The 19416-nt window shown below is 35.4% G+C and overlaps 1 protein-coding gene and 1 pseudogene across 1 annotated transcript; both read right to left on the bottom strand.

Annotated features, from left to right (window-relative positions):
- Nucleotides 1-2308: 2308 nt before the first annotated feature.
- LOC129454265 (uncharacterized) lies at nucleotides 2309-4266 on the bottom strand (annotated as a pseudogene).
- Nucleotides 4267-5011: 745 nt separating this feature from the next.
- gls2b (glutaminase 2b (liver, mitochondrial)) lies at nucleotides 5012-19300 on the bottom strand. Its single transcript, XM_055218149.2, has 18 exons — nucleotides 18972-19300; nucleotides 16328-16430; nucleotides 15624-15742; nucleotides 12248-12377; nucleotides 11986-12065; nucleotides 11749-11912; nucleotides 11475-11533; nucleotides 10181-10213; nucleotides 9991-10049; nucleotides 9842-9908; nucleotides 9668-9718; nucleotides 8850-9026; nucleotides 8637-8768; nucleotides 8174-8266; nucleotides 7901-7962; nucleotides 7748-7824; nucleotides 5434-5497; nucleotides 5012-5335 (listed from the first exon to the last, which is right to left on the bottom strand). Exons 1-18 carry the CDS (start codon nucleotides 19151-19153, stop codon nucleotides 5173-5175), a joined length of 1815 nt encoding a protein of 604 aa, XP_055074124.2. The 5' UTR covers nucleotides 19154-19300; the 3' UTR covers nucleotides 5012-5172.
- Nucleotides 19301-19416: the final 116 nt, after the last annotated feature.

Genomic DNA, 19416 nt, shown 5'->3' with positions numbered 1-19416 from the left:
AGAAAGGCAAGTGTCAACTCCAGCTATTTTAGCAAACAGAAATCTGTTAATGTTTTCATTGTTTTTTAAGATATAGATATAAATTATTGAGAAGGTTTGTTTATTTAATTAAGGTTTTCAACCATGTGAACATGTCCAGACAGAAGAGGAAGAGGTACATTATGCTGAAACAGTGTTTCGTAAGGTAAGACTGTCAATAAACACAAGTTATGTGTATCTATGCACCATACCAAGAAAGCAAGCTTTTATTAGTCTAGTAAACAGAACCAGACTAAAACCCCCATACAAAGGGCATTTTTCACTGCTCTCATTTTTTACATTATATTACAGAAAGCTGATGATTCAGAAGAAATTATTTATTCCAGAGTCATCACATGAGACGGATCAATAAGCAGAACTAATTTCATGTACTTGAAGCTTTTGTGAATTTGTCTGATCCTGGTGTAATATAATAACACATTTAAAACCATCTGTGTTGTTGGACTTCTTAGGTGGAAGAACCAGCTAGTCTGAAACAGGAAAAAGAGAACATTTGCATCAGTTTGAATGTGTGCCTTGTATTAACGACTCTTTTGCGTGCACATTTATTTGCATGCAGTCATGAGCTCAAAAACAAGATAAAGCTCACTCCACCACTGATGTGTTTCTCTTTGTTTGGGCCTTCAGGCTTATTCTTTCGTTTTGTTTGACCCAAGCATTGTATTTTGTGTAAGCAAGTTTATTCTGTGTAAACTTAAACTGTGCAAATAAACGGCTTTAATGGACACCAGTGCTTCATTAACATCATCCCATGTGTTTTTAAGCAATGCTGCATCTAATATGTCTAATATATTATGTATGGTTCAAATATCATAAAACCTTTAAGTTCTGTAGTTAACCAGCAATTTCACTGCACGTATACACTACATATGCATTTTTTCAATATGCAAGGTCATCAAAAACCCATGTTTATCAAACAACATGACAGAATTCTTGTAACTGCTGAATTTCCAGAATAAAGGGAGTGGCTTATATGCAAATTGAGCTTAGGTGAAAAGAAAATGATAGCATTCGTGGTACATAATAAAGCACTATAAGGAATAGCTACCTTAGGATAATAGGCCAAGAGATCACTGATGGGTTAGCAATTTTTGTGAGACACAAAAACCAAACTCCAAAACATAATTATGTTTTTAAAATGTTTGGTTTATACATACTGTTATTATAAAATGAAAGTAAAGCAAACTGCATGTGGGATGCTTCAGCTTTGTAAGGATTGATCCCATATGAGAAAATGACCACTGACTCACTGGATTTTTTATTATAGAAACAAAGATAAGAACAAACATCATGAAGCATAAATAGGGGAAACATTCATATCACAAATACAATAAAAATACAAATAAAAAGTAAAAAAAAAACAGATTTATATTACAAGGGTTACAAGTCACTCTATAATTGTAGTTTCATATAGTGACAAAAAACATATTGATTATTGTGATAAATTTAAGGGTTGAACTTACGGATCTAAATTTAAAGGACAAGTTCGGTATTCTACACTTAAAGCCCTGTTTTCAGATTGTTTATGATGAAATAGAAATAGAAATTTCGACATTTGCGGCTGTCCCGAGAATTTTCGGGTGTTTGTTCTATCACCTCACACCTCTACAATGGCTGTATATGTGCACTGAAACAATCCTTCCTAAAATGCATTAAACTTTCGTTTACAAAGACTTGAAACTCACCGAGTGGTCAGGGGTGTTCACTGATATGCTCACACAAAAATCGCTGCAAAAGATGCTTTCTAACAGGTATTTTAGCATTCGTTATAAACTTGTGGACCTATTTTTCCAAACGCCTCACACCCTTATATTCGTCCACTGAGAGCTTGAATAATAGACACTCCAGCCCAGTTGGTGGCGATAATCGGCCTTTGCCAATTGCAAGAATACAAACAAAGTTCCCGGCGCGGAGTAATACCGTACCTCACAGCACATCTAATACAAGTCAATGGAGTTGGACAAAAAGTACAATAAAACCTGTTGGAATGCGTCTTTTGCAGCGATTTTTGTGTGAGCATATCAGTGAACACCCCTGACCACTCGGTGAGTTTCACGTCTTTGTAAACGAAAGTTTAATGCATTTTAGGAAGGATTGTTCCAGTGCACCTATACAGCCGTTATAGAGGTGGGAGGTGATACAAGAAACACCCGAAAATTCTCGGGCCAGCATCATATGTCCAAATTTCAGTCAAAACCCATTTCATCATAAACAATCTGAAAACGGGGCTTTAAGTGTAAAATACTGAACTTGTCCTTTAAGAAAAATTAAAACACGATGATTTTAACCATTTTTGTTTATGAATGAAACTTTTTGCATATAAAATAACACAGTTGACAACATTCAAGAGCAAAAAGGTCAGCGTTTTCAAAACATAAAAGTATTTCTTTGAGAGCCGTTTCTTTAAATCTTTTGGGTTAAAAGTGGTTAAAAAAACTTAGGTTAGCTAAAAATGAATTATAAAAAATAATCAGCTGTTTCTTCTGTTAGTATATCCTGTCAATGGCAGAATACTTAGAAAAACAAAACTTGCCTGACAAAGCCAGGCCTTCTTTCCAGTGTACACCTCTGACAAGGAAACTCCAATCAGATTTAACCCTTGGTGTGTCAATTATTTTCATTTGCAAACGTTTGTAAATGTGCTCGTCGCTTTTTTATAAGATAACAATGCCACCTAAAGGCAAAGTAGATTGCACAATGCTCCCCTAGCATTCAGCACCATTTAATTCATTTGGATTAGCCTACGTTATTATATATTATCACTTTATACATATAGACGGTTTCAGCAGTACCAACATAAACAAGCGGCTGTCGTGGTCCGCACGTTATTTCCGGTAAAGTCCGCTCAGAATAAATAACAACAAAGTTCTTTAAACGTAGTTTATTTATATAACAAGCAAAAAACAACACACAGAAACCAAAACATTTGTTATTTTCGAAGAGGCATTTGTTCAAGAGATTAGTTTAGCAACTAGTCCGACCATTAAAAATAACGAAACCGGAAGTAACGTTCGGATCCAGACGTGTATCGCGTCAGCGCACGTGCGTCCGATGAAACCATCTAGGCAGAATACAGAATTTAAGTTTATGTTAAACAAGTAACTTCAGGAAAGGGAGTGTTTGCACAAAGCCTTCTTCAGCTCCGGTTTTGGAAAATAGGCGTATGTCATTTTTTAACATTTTTCGGCTTCCAGTTCGAATATATTTGTGTTTGTAATTTCGCTTTCCGTTTGGATCTGACATAACAAACCAAAAGAGCGACAGCAGCCACGCCCACCAGAGCAGAGACCAATGAGAGCATCACGCTCTTCAGATGACTGTACTCCACAGAATCTGAGAAAATATGAATATTATACAGTGTAAGGAATCAAAATTTACAAAAATTTGAAATAGATACAAAATATTGCAATTATTATAGGAATTTAATTTGTTGATATGTTTGTATGTAAATAATATAATGAAACAGGGCAGTAGCTAATATCAATGCTTACTCACCTGAACACATATGACAGAGTTCAGTGATGTTGAGATGTTGAGTTTGGTTTGTGATGGTATTGTTTAGTACACATCTGTATGTGTTGTTGTCCTGATAATCTACCTCCAAAGAGAGTCTGATGTTAAGATCAGACACACTGATGTTGGACAATAAACTGTTTCCTTTATACCAGGAGAGACTCACATCTCTCACATTCAACACTGAACATAGCAAGGAACAATTTAAACTTGATGATGATGACGATGATGAAGGACATTGTGATGAGTCTCTGATGATGACAGGAACGGGCAAAGGAGCTGAAAACAAACATATATTGTGTATACTACATAGTTTTCACTAGATTAGCTACATAATTGTTCAAATATAAACTCACCATATACAGTAACACTGAATCTCTTGTCTGAATTTCCTCTGTCACTTCGAATTTGTAGTTTATAAAGTCCAGTGTGTGATATTGTGATTTTTCTGATTGTGAGAGATCCAGTCTGACTGTCCAGCTTCAGTCTGTTTTCAAATGTCTCGTTGCTATCAAACATATCAATGCTTTGCTTATACAATTCAGCAATACGAGTCTCTCGAGGTCCAAACATCCACACTATGTAATCACGTTGCTGTATTTCAGTAAAATTAGTGTGTAGAGTAACAGAATCTCCCTCAGTCACTGACACTGACTTCACTTCATCTCCATCAACACCAAACACACCTGAAACTTAGTTATAGATTAATAACATTGTTATTACATTGAATGCAAAGTTTCCTCAAACTACAATGACAGAAACGCAAAGTCATCAAAGATAAATGAGTCTTACCTTCTGTTATAAAAAACAAGATGAAGCAGCACAGGTTTCTAAGCATTTTAAGTGTCATGTATAGTTGTAGTAGTTCTCATGAGTAAAAGATTTGAGCCAATGGCTGCAAAATCCTCAGTACTGTTATGAGACGAGGAAGTTATCATCATCATTAACCACCAGATACATTACCAAATATTATGAGGTCCAGAATACACTAAAATTTGTTCTCAAGTTTGCACTCAAGTTTATGAGTCTCAAGCACTTTTAATAACCCTTCAGCGCTCACACCTTTTGTAAAACAGACATTATATTTAAAGAGTTTTAGTCATGGTACAAGCAAGCAGGTACCCCAATGTACATGCACACAAACCCACGGGCACATCGAGCAGGATACATCAAAGCACTGATGTTGTGGGCAGACGAACATTTGCAAAATGTTTGTATGTGTGTGAGAGGTCGAACAACATCACCCAACATCACCCAATGAGACATTTTTACGTATTATAATCTTTTTTGGTATCAAAACTTAATTTTAAGTTGGTGTTCGTGTGTAAAACAAAGATAAATAATAGAACTTAACTATACAGGTGATTTTTACTTTATTTGCTATTGTTTTAACAAAGCACCTTACATATTCTGTCTCTGGTAGCCACAACTTCCTTTCCATCTCTGAGACACAAGTGTGTTATGGGTCATTGTTGAACTTTATTCAGAACATGAATATTACACAAGTTATTTACATTAATCCCATATTTACAAAGCAAAATAAAATATACACTGCACTTATGACTCTATAGAGATGTGTTTATATTAATCTGATAGTCTTTGAGTTTACAGCAATCCGGATCAGACTCTTCTTTCTATCGATGTCAGTTTGGGTTGACCGTTCAGTTCACTGGCGTCAGTCTGAGAAGTTTCTGGACTGAAGTTCTGCTCGTATTCCTGTAAGATCTTCACCACATCCGTGTGGCCGAACTGCATGGCGTCGTCTCGAGGAATGTTTCCCCACCTGGTGAAGAGATTGATAAGAGAAGTGTATACTACAGATAGGACAAGACAAGACAGCAAAGCTTAAAGTAAAGTTAGAAAAGAAACAGGACTGTGTACCGGTCTTTCACAAGGGGGTTGACTTGGCAAGTCTGTGTCAGAAACAACACAACATCCACATGACCTGAAACACAGCAGATATACAGATGATGTTTTGCAGCAAGTCCACCAGGTGGCCCTATTAGCAAGCTACTTCAGTCAAATGAGGGTTATATGGGGTAATACAGATCTCTAAAATCACTTACTAAGGTCACAATAAACAACATTTCACACAAACAATTAAGCTGACTTCAACTCTACCAATAATAGTGTTTTGTACACTCAAAATCTGCTAAAAACACTCAAAGCCCCTCCCCTAGAGAATCAATGGTTTTTATTGATTGATGATTGGCTCTTTTTACTGGAAGGCGGGACATCCTTCGCTAGAGGGGACGTACTAACCAAGTGTGCCGCACAAGCCCTGAAAAGTGTAGCTCAAATGTCTCGATCGCCCCCCAGTGACTGGTCCCAGTATAAGTCATAAACCCCCCTCCCCATGTTATTTAATGGGCCTTGAGGCCAACTAAACAATTTAATTACACTTCAATTATCGTTTTTCCGAAGCTGGTTTCTGTCATTTACTGTAGTTTTTATCACGCTGATGTAAACTCAAGTGTTTGTTTTTAAAATAAGTTTGTTTTTAGTTAGTTATAAAAACGGTGGTGTCACGTCATGATTGACAGCTGTGATATGCGCATTCTGCGAGAGCGAGGGCGGGGCCTTGATTTCGCGGCTTTACTTACTGCTCACTACTGTGCAGGACTGGTCCCGAAATCGCTACTGCGGAAACTCAAGACCCAAGATGTCAGCGCCGAATCGGGACACTGGCGGCTTCACTTTTCACCAATGGAAGAGAGCGAACAAGCGTCATCCATCTTTTTTTACAGTCTATGGTACTAACATATGAATATGGGTAGTTGAATGAAATTCAAACGTACTACATTCGCCATGTTGATAAATCACATGACACACATCGTCATAACAAGTGAGCCGTTAACTTGTATGTTGTTAAACAAGTGCAATTTAAAGTCCCTATGAAATCAAAACCTACAACTGCATGTGGGTCATTACTTTGACTTTTTTGTTTTGATGTGCTCTTAAAAACTAAAAATAATTAACTTTTGCCCCATCATTTTCTGATAGAAAGCTTGGGTGGGAGCATCTGTTAACCCCGCCCCCCTCGAACGTAATAGGGCGTACCCACAACCCAAACTTTAATTCAATGATTTGTGCGAGTAGATTACATACAAAATCAAAGCAAAGACACAAATAAATGTGAATAGATGCAAATAGACGCGAACTCGCACAGGCGATGAAAAGGACACAAATTGGCCATAGTGAGTAATGCGATGTTTCGCGTTTGGTGTGTATGCGGAATAAAGGGGATCGCACACCGGCCGCGCAGCTCAGTGCCGCGCAGCGCCGCGCCGTTCTAAAAAAATGTAACACATTGTTTTCTATGAGTGTACGCACACTGGCGCCGACAGGTGGTGCCTGTCCGCGCCGCCCAGCTGTGACTCAGGAAGTTGTTCAAATCCCTGTCGCGCCACAGAGCGCCACTCACATAGTTTGACATTAAATAACATCATATGTGTCCCACATCATTAATGATTAACATTGGCTGCTAACGTATATTTTACATTTTGAAGTAAACGCTATCTGACGAAGCTCGCGCTATTTAATGTGCACTTCCGGTTTACAATACCTCCGAGTTCTCCTAGGCGCGACGGTATGTGATCCCCTTTAGTCTGCAGTGAGTTCCAATGACACGCCTACTTTTCTATATCCAATCAATTTAAAGTGGAAACAATTCACGGCTGCTATTTTCCACACGATATTACGCTACACTCGAAAATATGTCAGAATATGGAAGTTGATCATGACTTCCTGTTCATTGGGACTTTAACCACAACGAACAGCTGTTTTTCTTAAGTATTTACTATGTGAATAGAGCCGCGTTAATGCTCTCTGACATTTTTTAATATGACAAAACGCCTTTCCTCCTTCTTCGTTGGGTAACTCCTCTCCCGGCGATCACGGGATATTAAAGTGTCCTTCAAATGTACACTTTAAGATCTAAACTGAAGTAGTAGGTCCTCCCAGTACTTTTCACCTACTGCGTCTATTCGCTTCTATTTCCATCTACTCGCGGCTTTGCATTTAATTTGTATTGAATACCATGATTTTTTACATACTACTCGCCTTGCCTACTATTTTCGGCTACTTTATAGTATGGAGGTATGCGATTTTAGACACAGCGTAAGCGTTGCTTTTTTCCGTATTTATAGTAATAAAACTGTGGCATCTTGTTAATATCTATAATATTTAATGTTACCCTCTGCAGAAGCCACATGGAGAGGCGTACGAGAGTCGTAGTCCTTCAGTTCCATATCCATAGATGAAAGAGCAAACCTGAGGATGACAAAGAGAAAGAAAAATATATTTTTATTAATTAATAATAAAATAATATTTAAATGATTAAAAATACCTTCTCAGAGCAGAGACATCTCCGCTGTGTGCGGCAAACATCAGATTCACCACCGTCTTGTTCTGAAACATCGAATATGTGAAAGAAATCACAAAAAATGCACAAATAGTTTGCTTTCAAACTAAGAAGTTAAATTAAATGTTATTTCTATAAGTTTATAAGTTTCTATAAGTTTATAAGTTTATGCTTTGCATAAAAACCCCTGGTTAGAAAAAACAAAGTTACACAATAACGCATCGACTATAAATTCAGTAATTTGTTGTCCAAACTTACCCTGTCATCACCAGACTGTCTGCGAGGGTCCTGCTTCTTTACGAAATGCCTCAGATTGTCATAATTGTGAAAGTTAAACAACGACACCAGCTCCTGATGAAAAAAAATCATGTTTAAATTTACAGAAATCAATAGTGTGAAGAAAACCTTTAAGGTTGAAGTATAGTCAGTTATTTTAGATGTAGGCGAGGGTCTGTGTACAGTGCGCAAGTTTCGTCATCAGAAGAGTGAATGTATTATACACGCACTGCCAGATTTTTTAAACCCTGCGTACATTGTACGCGTACGTCACGCATGCACCTACAGGAGAAAGTAGTATGTAGCTCAGGAAATGCATTGCATTTTGTCGAAATGCGCATGCGTCGAACATCTGTGTACACGTACAAATACTTTTGTATGTACGTTCGCATACATTTAAAAAACAGACTATACTCCGAGCTGCACATCAACAGCACAGGCTCACCTGACAAAAGCGGATTCCTCGCACGCTGTTACCAGATTTGTCCAAAGGGGGCGACCAACACATGACGCCCATCACGTTCGGCACGACCAGCAGCACTGAACCAGACACACCTGACTTAGCAGGCAACCCCACCTGATACATACACAGACAAATATGGCATGTGTCATAAAATCAGACTATCAGATCAGATCTAAACCTCATGGCCGTACTTACGTGAAAAGCGAACTGTCCTGAGTAATCGTACATCCCGCACGAGTGCATAAGGCTGAGCGTGTTTCGTACGGCTTCTGTGCTCAGGACTCTCTCGCCCGTGATCGGACAGATGCCTCCGTTAGCCAACGTCGCCGCCATCACGCTGCCGGATTCGCACGTGACCTCGATGGAGCACAGCTGAGAGAAAATTAATTTAGAGGATTGTGTGACTTTTTAATGAACAACATACATATATACATATACATATACACTCACCTAAAGGATTATTAGGAACACCATACTAATACTGTGTCTGACCCCCTTTCGCCTTCAGAACTGCCTTAATTCTACATGGCATTGATTTAAATAGTGCTGAAAGCATTCTTTAGAAATGTTGGCCCATATTGATAGGATAGCATCTTGCAGTTGACGGAGATTTGTGGGATGCACATCCAGGGCACGAAGCTCCCGTTCCACCACATCCCAAAGATGCTCTATTGGGTTGAGATCTGGTGACTGTGGGGGCCATTTTAGTACAGTGAACTCATTGTCATGTTCAAGAAACCAATTTGAAATGATTCCAGCTTTGTGACATGGTGCATTATACTGCTGGAAGTACCCATCAGAGGATGGGTACATGGTGGTCATAAAGATATGGACATGGTCTGAAACAATGCTCAGGTACGCCGTGGCATTTAAACAATGCCCAATTGGCACCAAGGAGCCTAAAGTGTGCCAAGAAAACATCCCTCACACCATTACACAATTGCATTCATGAGAAATTGAACAGGTGTTCCTAATAATCCTTTAAGTGAGTGTACATATAAGCCAAGACATACCTGGAAGTAGAAGTCGAGGGCGTCTATCATGTCCGCCCCAGGAGGAAAACACTGGAAAGAGTGACACTACAGTTGAACTATTGCACTTTTTTTGCAAATAAAGTGTGTTTGCTTTTTGGGTAGCTGACGTAAAATAGTCATGCATTAACTATCCTATCAATAATGAGAACGCACCTTCTTCTCTTTGAGGTAGTATCCTATTGCAAAGTTTCTGTCTCCGGTCTCCTTCTCTGACTGGAAACTGTTAAACAAATATCAGATCAAAATCAGCACCAATAAGAGGGTTGCCAAATAAGGGGAAAACGGACAAAACAGAGACTCACGTTCCATTGCTGAAGCCCACATACTCTCTGCCTGTCATCTTTTTTACAAACTCCATCACCTGCATAGAGAAGAGCAAAGCTATGATACTTGACAGGATGATAACATTCACACAAGAACAGAGGATTATCTGTAAACTTAATTCTGTAAACACACACATCTTCAATATGATAAAGTCAGGTTATAACTTACATAGTCAAACTTCTCCGCCTTGTTGGCACGAGGCTGGATAGAAAAAACATCAGGTGAAAACATCAACTAAAAATGCTGGGTTATTTTAAACTACTTTGGTCACATAGCTTGTTGCATACAGTAAATACAGTTTTTTGTCCTTAAAATGGATAGTTCACCTAAAAATGACAATTCTGTCATCATTTACTTACTCTTAAGTTGTTCCAAACTTGTATAAATTTGTTTTTCTGAACATAAATGAGGATACTTTAAAAAACTGATCTGGGGCACCATTCACTTCCATAGTATTATTTTTTTCTACTGAAGTCAATGGTGCCCCAGATATGCTTAGTTACAAACATTCTTCAAAATATCTTCTTTTGTGTTTACCAAAACACAACATTTATTCAAATTTGTAACAAATTTACTTATTTTCAAAAGGGACGAACCATGCTGTCAATCTATTGTTAACCCTTTGTTGGATCAAATAAAAACATTTTCAACGGATGGGTTGAAAATAACCCTAACTTTCAGAATGTATCAATGCATCATATTGTTTAGCAACCTGGTCAGATTGACTGGGTCAGATTAAAGATACCATTGAGGTGTGAGTGTCATCCATGACCCTAAATGTTATAACAGTTCATACACACCTACTTTATAGGACACCTGTGATTGGCTGGATACAGGCCAGATTCCTAATACGTCTGCTTATATGCTATCACAAGTGAAGACACGTGCTAAAATTCTGGGTCAAAGGTTTTGGCTGATATGAATTCTTGGCCCGATACATCAGTCAATACATTTACGTATATGACTGTTTGTTTTGGACTTCAGTTGACTAGTCAAACAAGCAAATAAATGCAAACCTATAAACTTTACTCCCTTAAGAGCGTGTACACCAAAGCATTTAAAAGCAGCTAAGCACTTTGGTTGCTATGCGTTATAAGATGCGCCGGTTGGTTGTTGAGGTATTTGTCCCGCCCCTTCTCCACCGTGATTGGATAGCTGAGTGAAAAGTGACATTGAGCGTTTCACCCAAAGTTGAAAATATCCTAACTCTGGGTGCTCAGTGCCGAATGCGGAAAAAGCGTCTCTCAGCGCTGTAAAAAAACTTAAATGTCTTGGTGTACACGCCCCCCCTTATGCTCCTCAAAGAACCATAAAGTACTGCATTTTTATATATTCATAAGAAATGACAGCATATATATGTCGTCACAATGTCAGATTTAATGTCTCTTGTCATATCTTCCTAATCCTGATTTTATGCACAATGGTTTTAACCAATCAGAGCACAGCATGTATGTGTATTTACCTTTATAAGTGAACTGATGACAATGGCGCCAGCGTTGACCATTGGGTTGTGAGGTTTATCTAGGAACAGAAAGACCACCATAAGAAAAATAGTTTTTTACATAAAATCATCCTAAACCATGTAAAGAACATGTTGTAAATATATTACCTTGATAGATAATTAATATTGACTCGAGTAAGATCATGACAAAGATTGAAATCAAACTCCAAATCTCATCATTAGATTAAAAACTATAACCTTGATTTCATAGACAGGGTCTCATGTGTTCACCCACCATCCTCATCCAGAGATAGTTTGTTGAACGTAAATCCGCTCGGCTCTTTTCCAACATATTGGTGAACTCCTTCCGTTCCGTGTTCGTGTACAGCGATGGCGTATTCGAGCGGCTTCATGCACGACTGCAAGCAAAACGGCACCTTTGTGTCTCCCACCGAATGCCTTTATAAATAAACAAGCACTTTTAAATGGCAGATCTAAATACCACCAATCCAACATAAACTTTAGTATTTACCTTTGGCCATCTACTGTGCAGAGAGAGACGCCCCATAAATCAGGACTAAACTTGGTAAGATGGGGAATGTACCTTGCCACCTGAAAAAAATTACATTTATTTATTATAAATAAAATGGGAACTCTTATATAGCTTCGCATTGCATTAACAGTGCATAAGATCATGGGTTTGTACACATACTGATAAAAATGTATAAAAGTGGATAAAAGTGTCTGCAAAATGCATAAAGTGTAATGTAAAATGAAAAGGATAAAGAAAGTACCTGTCCATCTTCTTGCTGTTTACACCTGTTGTAAATCTGGTTGATCATACCCATAAATTCCTCAAATTCAGGAATGATGAACTTCCGTCGGAAAGCGAGACTCAGCAGGACAATGTTCCCTCCTACGCACCTATCATGACATCAGCCTGAATTCATTTCTATACATTTTAAATCGTTCACAACTATTGAAATTGTCTATCATTGCTTAAAGGGATAGTTCACAGAAAAAAAATTATTCTGTCATCATTTACAAACCTTCAAGTTATTTCATACCTGTATAAATTTCACTGTTCTGCTGAATACTTAATTCTGCTGAATGTTTGTAAAAAATCAGATCTGGGGCACCATTGACTTCCATTGTAGGAAAATATAATACTATAGAAGTGAATGGTGCCCCAGATCTGTTTGGTTGTTATTATTTTTTTTAAATATCTTAATTAATTTGCGTTTAGCAGAACAAAGATATTTATACAGGCTTAGAACAACGTGAGGGTAAGCAAATAAAATTGTAGGAAAATATAATACTATAGAAGTGAATGGTGCCCCAGATCTGTTTGGTTTTTATATTATTTTTTTTAAATATCTTAATATCTTAATTTGCGTTAAGCAGAACAAAGATATTTATACAGGCTTAGAACAACGTGAGGGTAAGCAAATAAAATTGTAGGAAAATAAAATAACATAGAAGTGAATGGTGCCCCAGATCTGTTTGGTTGTTATTATTTTTTTTAAATATCTTAATTAATTTGCGTTTAGCAGAACAAAGATATTTATACAGGCTTAGAACAACGTGAGGGTAAGCAAATAAAATTGTAGGAAAATATAATACTATAGAAGTGAATGGTGCCCCAGATCTGTTTGGTTTTTATATTATTTTTTTTAAATATCTTAATATCTTAATTTGCGTTAAGCAGAACAAAGATATTTATACAGGCTTAGAACAACGTGAGGGTAAGCAAATAAAATTGTAGGAAAATATAATACTATAGAAGTGAATGGTGCCCCAGATCTGTTTGGTTGTTCTTTTTTTTAAATATCTTAATTTGTGTTTAGCAGAACAAAGATATTTAAAAAGGCTTAGAACAACGTGAGGGTAAGCAAATAAAATTGTAGGAAAATATAATACTATAGAAGTGAATGGTGCCCCAGATCTGTTTGGTTGTTATTATTTTTTTTAATATCTTAATTTGCGTTTAGCAGAACAAAGATATATATACAGGCTTGTAACAACGTGTGGTTAAGCAAATAAAATTGTTGGAAAATATAATACTATAAAAGTGAATGGTGCCCCAGATCTGTTTGGTTGTTATTATTTTTTTTAAATATCTTAATTTGCGTTTAGCAGAACACAGATATTTATACAGGCTTAGAACAACGTGAGGGTAAGCAAATAAAATTGTAGGAAAATATAATACCATAGAAGTGAATGGTGCCCCAGATCTGTTTAGTTCAGGGGTGGGGAACCCCGGTTTAGTTGTTATTTTTTTAAATATCTTAATTTGCGTTTAGCAGAACAAAGATATTTATACAGGCTTAGAACAACGTGAGGGTAAGCAAATAAAATTGTAGGAAAATATAACACTATAGAAGTGAATGGTGCCCCAGATCTGTTTGGTTGTTATTTTTTTTTTATATCTTAATTTGCGTTTAGCAGAACAAAGATATTTATACAGGCTTAGAACAACGTGAGGGTAAGCAAATAAAATTGTAAGAAAATATAATACTATAGAAGTGAATGGTGCCCCAGATCTGTTTGGTTGTTATTATTTTTTTTAAATATCTTAATTTGCGTTTAGCAGAACAAAGATATTTATACAGGCTTAGAACAACGTGAGGGTAAGCTAATAAAATTGTAGGAAAATATAATACTATAAAAGTGAATGGTGCCCCAGATCTGTTTGGTTGTTATTATTTTTTTTAAATATATTAATTTGCGTTTAGAATAACAATGTTATTTAAACAGGATGAGAACAGCGTGAGGGTAAGCAAATAAAATTGTAGGATGATATAATACTATAGAAGTGAATGGTGCCCCAGATCTGTTTGGTTGTAATTATTTTTTTTAAATATCTTAATTTGCATTTAGCAGAACAAAGATATCTATACAGGCTTAGAACAACGTGAGGGTAAGCAAATAAAATTGTAGGAAAAAATAATACTATAGAAGTGAATGGTGCCCCAGACCTGTTTAGTTGTTATTTTTTCTTTAAATATCTTAATTTGCGTTTAGCAGAACAAAGATATTTTATACAGGCTTAGAACAACGTGAGGGTAAGCAAATAAAATTGTAGGAAAATATAATACTATAGAAGTGAATGGTGCCCCAGATCTGTTTGGTTATTTTTTTTTTAAATATCTTAATTTGCGTTTAGCAGAACAAAGATATTTATACAGGTTTAGAACAACGTGAGGGTAAGCAAATAAAATTGTAGGAAAATATAATACTATAGAAGTGAATGGTGCCCCAGATCTGTTTGGTTGTTATTATTTTTTTTAAATATCTTAATTTGCGTTTAGCAGAACAAAGATATTTATACAGGCTTAGAACAACGTGAGGGTAAGCAAATAAAATTGTAGGAAAATATAATACTATAGAAGTGAATGGTGCCCCAGATCTGTTTGGTTATTTTTTTTTTAAATATCTTAATTTGCGTTTAGCAGAACAAAGATATTTTATACAGGCTTAGAACAACGTGAGGGTAAGCAAATAAAATTGTAGGAAAATATAATACTATAGAAGTGAATGGTGCCCCAGATCTGTTTGGTTGTTATTATTTTTTTTAAATATCTTAATTTGCGTTTAGCAGAACAAAGATATTTATACAGGCTTAGAACAACGTGAGGGTAAGCAAATAAAATTGTAGGAAAATATAATACTATAGAAGTGAATGGTGCCCCAGATCTGTTTGGTTGTTATTATTTTTTTTAAATATCTTAATTTGCGTTTAGCAGAACAAAGATATTTATACAGGCTTAGAACAGCGTGAGGGTAAGCAAATAAAATTGTAGGAAAATATAATACTATAGAAGTGAATGGTGCCCCAGATCGGTTTAGTTTTTATTTTTTTTAAATATCTTAATTTGCGTTTAGCAGAACAAAGATATTTATACAGGTTTAGAACAACGTGAGGGTAAGCAAATAAAATTGTAGGAAAATATAATACTATAGAAGTGAATGGTGCCCCAGATCTGTTTGGTTGTTATTATTTTTTTTTAAATATCTTAATTTGCGTTTAGCAGAACAAAGATATCCATACCGGCCTAGAACAACGTGAGAGTAAGCAAATAATCAGAATTTTCTTTTTTTTTAGTGAAGTATCTCTTTAACACATGACTCAATGTCTAAATGATGCTCTTATGAAATAAGAAAATGTACTTTCGGAAGAGCTCGCGGTCCATCATGGCATCAGCAGATTCCCGGACAGCCTGACGGATCTTGTCCATGCAGTCGCGCAGTCTGGGGTCAGACGTAAGAAGGCCGGTGCTTTTCACAGCCTGATAAACAAAATCAAGCTGTTATATACAACTGTGCATGTTTATATTTGTATGTGTGTTGAAATACAACATAAAGCTCAATTGGTAGAGCATTAGGGAACTTAGCAGCAGCACAAAGGCCATGGGTTCGATTCCCAAGGAATACATATACTGATAAATCTATAATGCACAGTTAATCACTTTAGATAAAAGCATCACCTAATATGCTAATTACTTCAAAGTTGTATTGATACTATACAAAGGTTGTTTACTGATCTTAACCGTGAATGATGACACAAAGCAGTACAAGGTCTGTTCAAACATATTGTGTATACATGTTATTATGATGCAATAAATGTGAATAATATCCCACCAGTGTGCATTGATATATGCTTCCCTTTAAACCACCCATTCTGCAACCGAGCCCAAAATACATGCATGAAAAATGCGTCTCAGCTGTCGCTCATAAAGAGTCACGCAGTTACTGTAGCAGACCGGAGGAATGATGAAATCCATGGAGCTGTTGCAGTGACTCCTACAACTCTAGTTTAACCTTTATTGGATTTGATCCGTGTGTGTATACAGAGGTCCAAGGAAAAAACTTACAGCGATGAAGTGAGATACAGGAATTTTATCAGCTCCTCGAGTTATAGTGTAGAAAAGCATGTCCTCCAAACCAAAGAATAAGCCTTTACCATTCATGTTTCTCCTATACAAAAGAAGAATAGTAAAAGATTGCATATATTAACACTAAACATGCTTCATTCCCATGCAGTATACTGTAGTATTTACTATAGTAAACTGTAGTAAGTTGCAGTTAATGATAGTGATATTCTGAGGTATTAAATCGATAAACTGCAGTCTACATTAGTATATGTTAGTACTTTTATAGTATACTGTAGTATCCAGTAGTATTAAGTATACAGTAGTAAATCGATCAACTGTAGAAAACTATAGTACATTATATACTATAGTATTTTTATAACATACCATAGTATTCAGTAGTATTAAGTGAAGTAAATTGATCAACTGTAGTGTATTGTAGTACATTATAGTACTTTTATAGTATACTACAGTATTTTAGTATACCACAGTATTCTTTAGTATTAAGTATAGTAAATTGATAAACTGTAAAAGGAATCTAATCTACTACAGTACACTATAGTATACTACAGTATTTTATAGTATACTATGGTATTATGTAGTATTAAGTATAGTAAATTGATAAACTGTAGTGTAATGTAGTACATTATAGTACTTTTATAGTACACATTAGCATTTTATAGCATACCATTATAGTACTTTTATAGTATACTACAGTATTTCATAGTATACTACAGTATTTTATAGTATACTACAGTATTTTTATAGTATACTATGGTATTACGTAGTATTAAGTGTAGTAAACTGATCAACTGTAGTGTACTGTAGTACATTATAGTAGTTTTAAAGTATATTAGAGCATTTTTATAGTGTACTACAGTAATTTTTATTATACCATAGTATTCTGTAGTATTAAGTATAGTAAAGTGTAGTACATTATAGTACTTTTATAGTACACTATAGTATTTTTATAACATACCATAGTATTCAGTTGTATTAAGTGAAATAAATTGATAAACTGTAGTGTACTGTAGTACATTATAGTACTTTTATAATATACTTTAGTATTGTTATAGTATACTACAGTATTTTCATAGTATACTATGGTATTCAGTAGTATTAAGTGTAGTAAACTGAAGTACATTATAGTAGTTTTATAGTATATTAGAGTATTTTTATAGTGTGCTACAGTAATTTTATTATACCATAGTATTCTGTAGTATTAAGTATAGTAAATTGATAAACTGTAGTGTATTGTAGTACATTATAGTACTTTTATAGTATACTATAGTATTTTTATTTTATAGCATTATAGTACTTTTATAGTATACCATAGTATTCTGTACTTTTATAGTATACAATAGTATTTTATAGCTTACCATGGTATTCAGTGGTATTAAGTGTAGTAAATTGATCAACTGTTGTGTACTGTAGTACATTATAGTACTTTCATAGTATACTAAAGTATTCAGTGGTATTAAGTGTAGTAAATTGATCAACTGTAGTGTACTGTAGTACATTATAGTAATTTTTGTATACTACAGTATGTATAGTATACCATAGTATTCAGTAGTATTAAGTATAGTAAATTAATAAACTGTAGTGTACTGTAGTACATTATAGTACTTTTATAGTATGCTATAGTATTTTTATAACTTGCCTTGGTATTCAGTAATATTAAGTGTAGTAAATTAATCAACTGTAGTGTACTGTAGTACATTATAGTACTTTTATAGTATACCATAGCATTCAGTAGTATTAAGTGTAGTAAATTGATCAACTGTAGTGTACTATAGTACATTATAATACTTTCATAGTATACTATAGTATTCAGTGGTATTAAGTGTAGTAAATTGATCAACTGTTGTGTACTGTAGTACATTATAGTACTTTCATAGTATACTATAGTATTCAGTGGTATTAAGTGTAGTAAATTGATCAACTGTAGTGTACTGTAGTACATTATAGTAATTTTTGTACACTACAGTATTTATAGTATACCATAGTATTCAGTAGTATTAAGTATAGTAAATTAATAAACTGTAGTGTACTGTAGTACATTATAGTACTTTTATAGTACACCGTAGCATTTTATAGCATACCATTATAGTACTTTTATAGTATACTACAGTATTTTTAGTATATCACAGTATTCTGTAATATTACGTATAGTAAATTGATAAACTGTAGTGTACTGTAGTACATTATAGTACTTTTATAGTATACTATAGTACTTACCACCATAGTATTAAGTAGTATTAAGTGTAGTAAATTGATCAACTGTAGTGTATTGTAGTACATTATAGTACTTTTATAGCATACAGTAGCATTTTATAGCATTCCATTATAGTACTTTTATAGTGTACATTGTACCTGTAGTACATTATAGTACTTTTATAGTATACTATAGTATTTTATATAGCATACCATTATAGTACTTCTATACTTTAGTGTTTTTATAGCTTACCATTAGACATTTTAAAAACATAGCAGTATCTTTACTACAGTTTACTATAGTAAATCCTACACAGTATGTTTACATATGGGTTTGATCATTTTACTTATGCATGCAGTGCAACTAACTTAACGTAACAACAGTGCGCCATAATTCAATACAAATCTACGTGCATGTGTAAATGTGACTCACGTATTAGATGAAAGAGAATCTGCCGCTACAGGTGCAAGAGTATCGTGGCTTCCGCGTGTCCACGGTGATACACTGAACGATCTCCTCGCGTCATTCATAAACACTGTGCTGTTCTTTACCAAGTCCTTGGAAAGTAACCCAACAAACCCACTGGGCAGTCTTAAAATCTTTAAAAAGATCATTTTCCGTGTCTCATAAGATATGATGCAAGGTTTGGAAAGATTAAACGCGAGCTGAAGAGAAGTCAGTGTCGCAGATAACGGTCCGCATGCGGTTTGTTTTCTGTGAGTCGCGTGAACAGGTGCGCGCGGTGCCCGATAGGCGCGAGACGCTCAAACAACCGTGTTACGTCATCCAGAGTTCACGGAGTCAAAGATTGCAGAATAACCTTAACTGTACAAATATTGTAAAACAAACAGATCTCAAGGCATGGTTTTTAAGAGTA

The sequence above is a fragment of the Misgurnus anguillicaudatus genome, chromosome 23 (assembly GCF_027580225.2).
Source record: "Misgurnus anguillicaudatus chromosome 23, ASM2758022v2, whole genome shotgun sequence".
Lineage (NCBI taxonomy): Eukaryota > Metazoa > Chordata > Actinopteri > Cypriniformes > Cobitidae > Misgurnus > Misgurnus anguillicaudatus.
The sequence above is the reverse complement of the archived record's forward strand: the minus strand, read 5'-3'. Positions and strand labels throughout refer to the sequence as shown.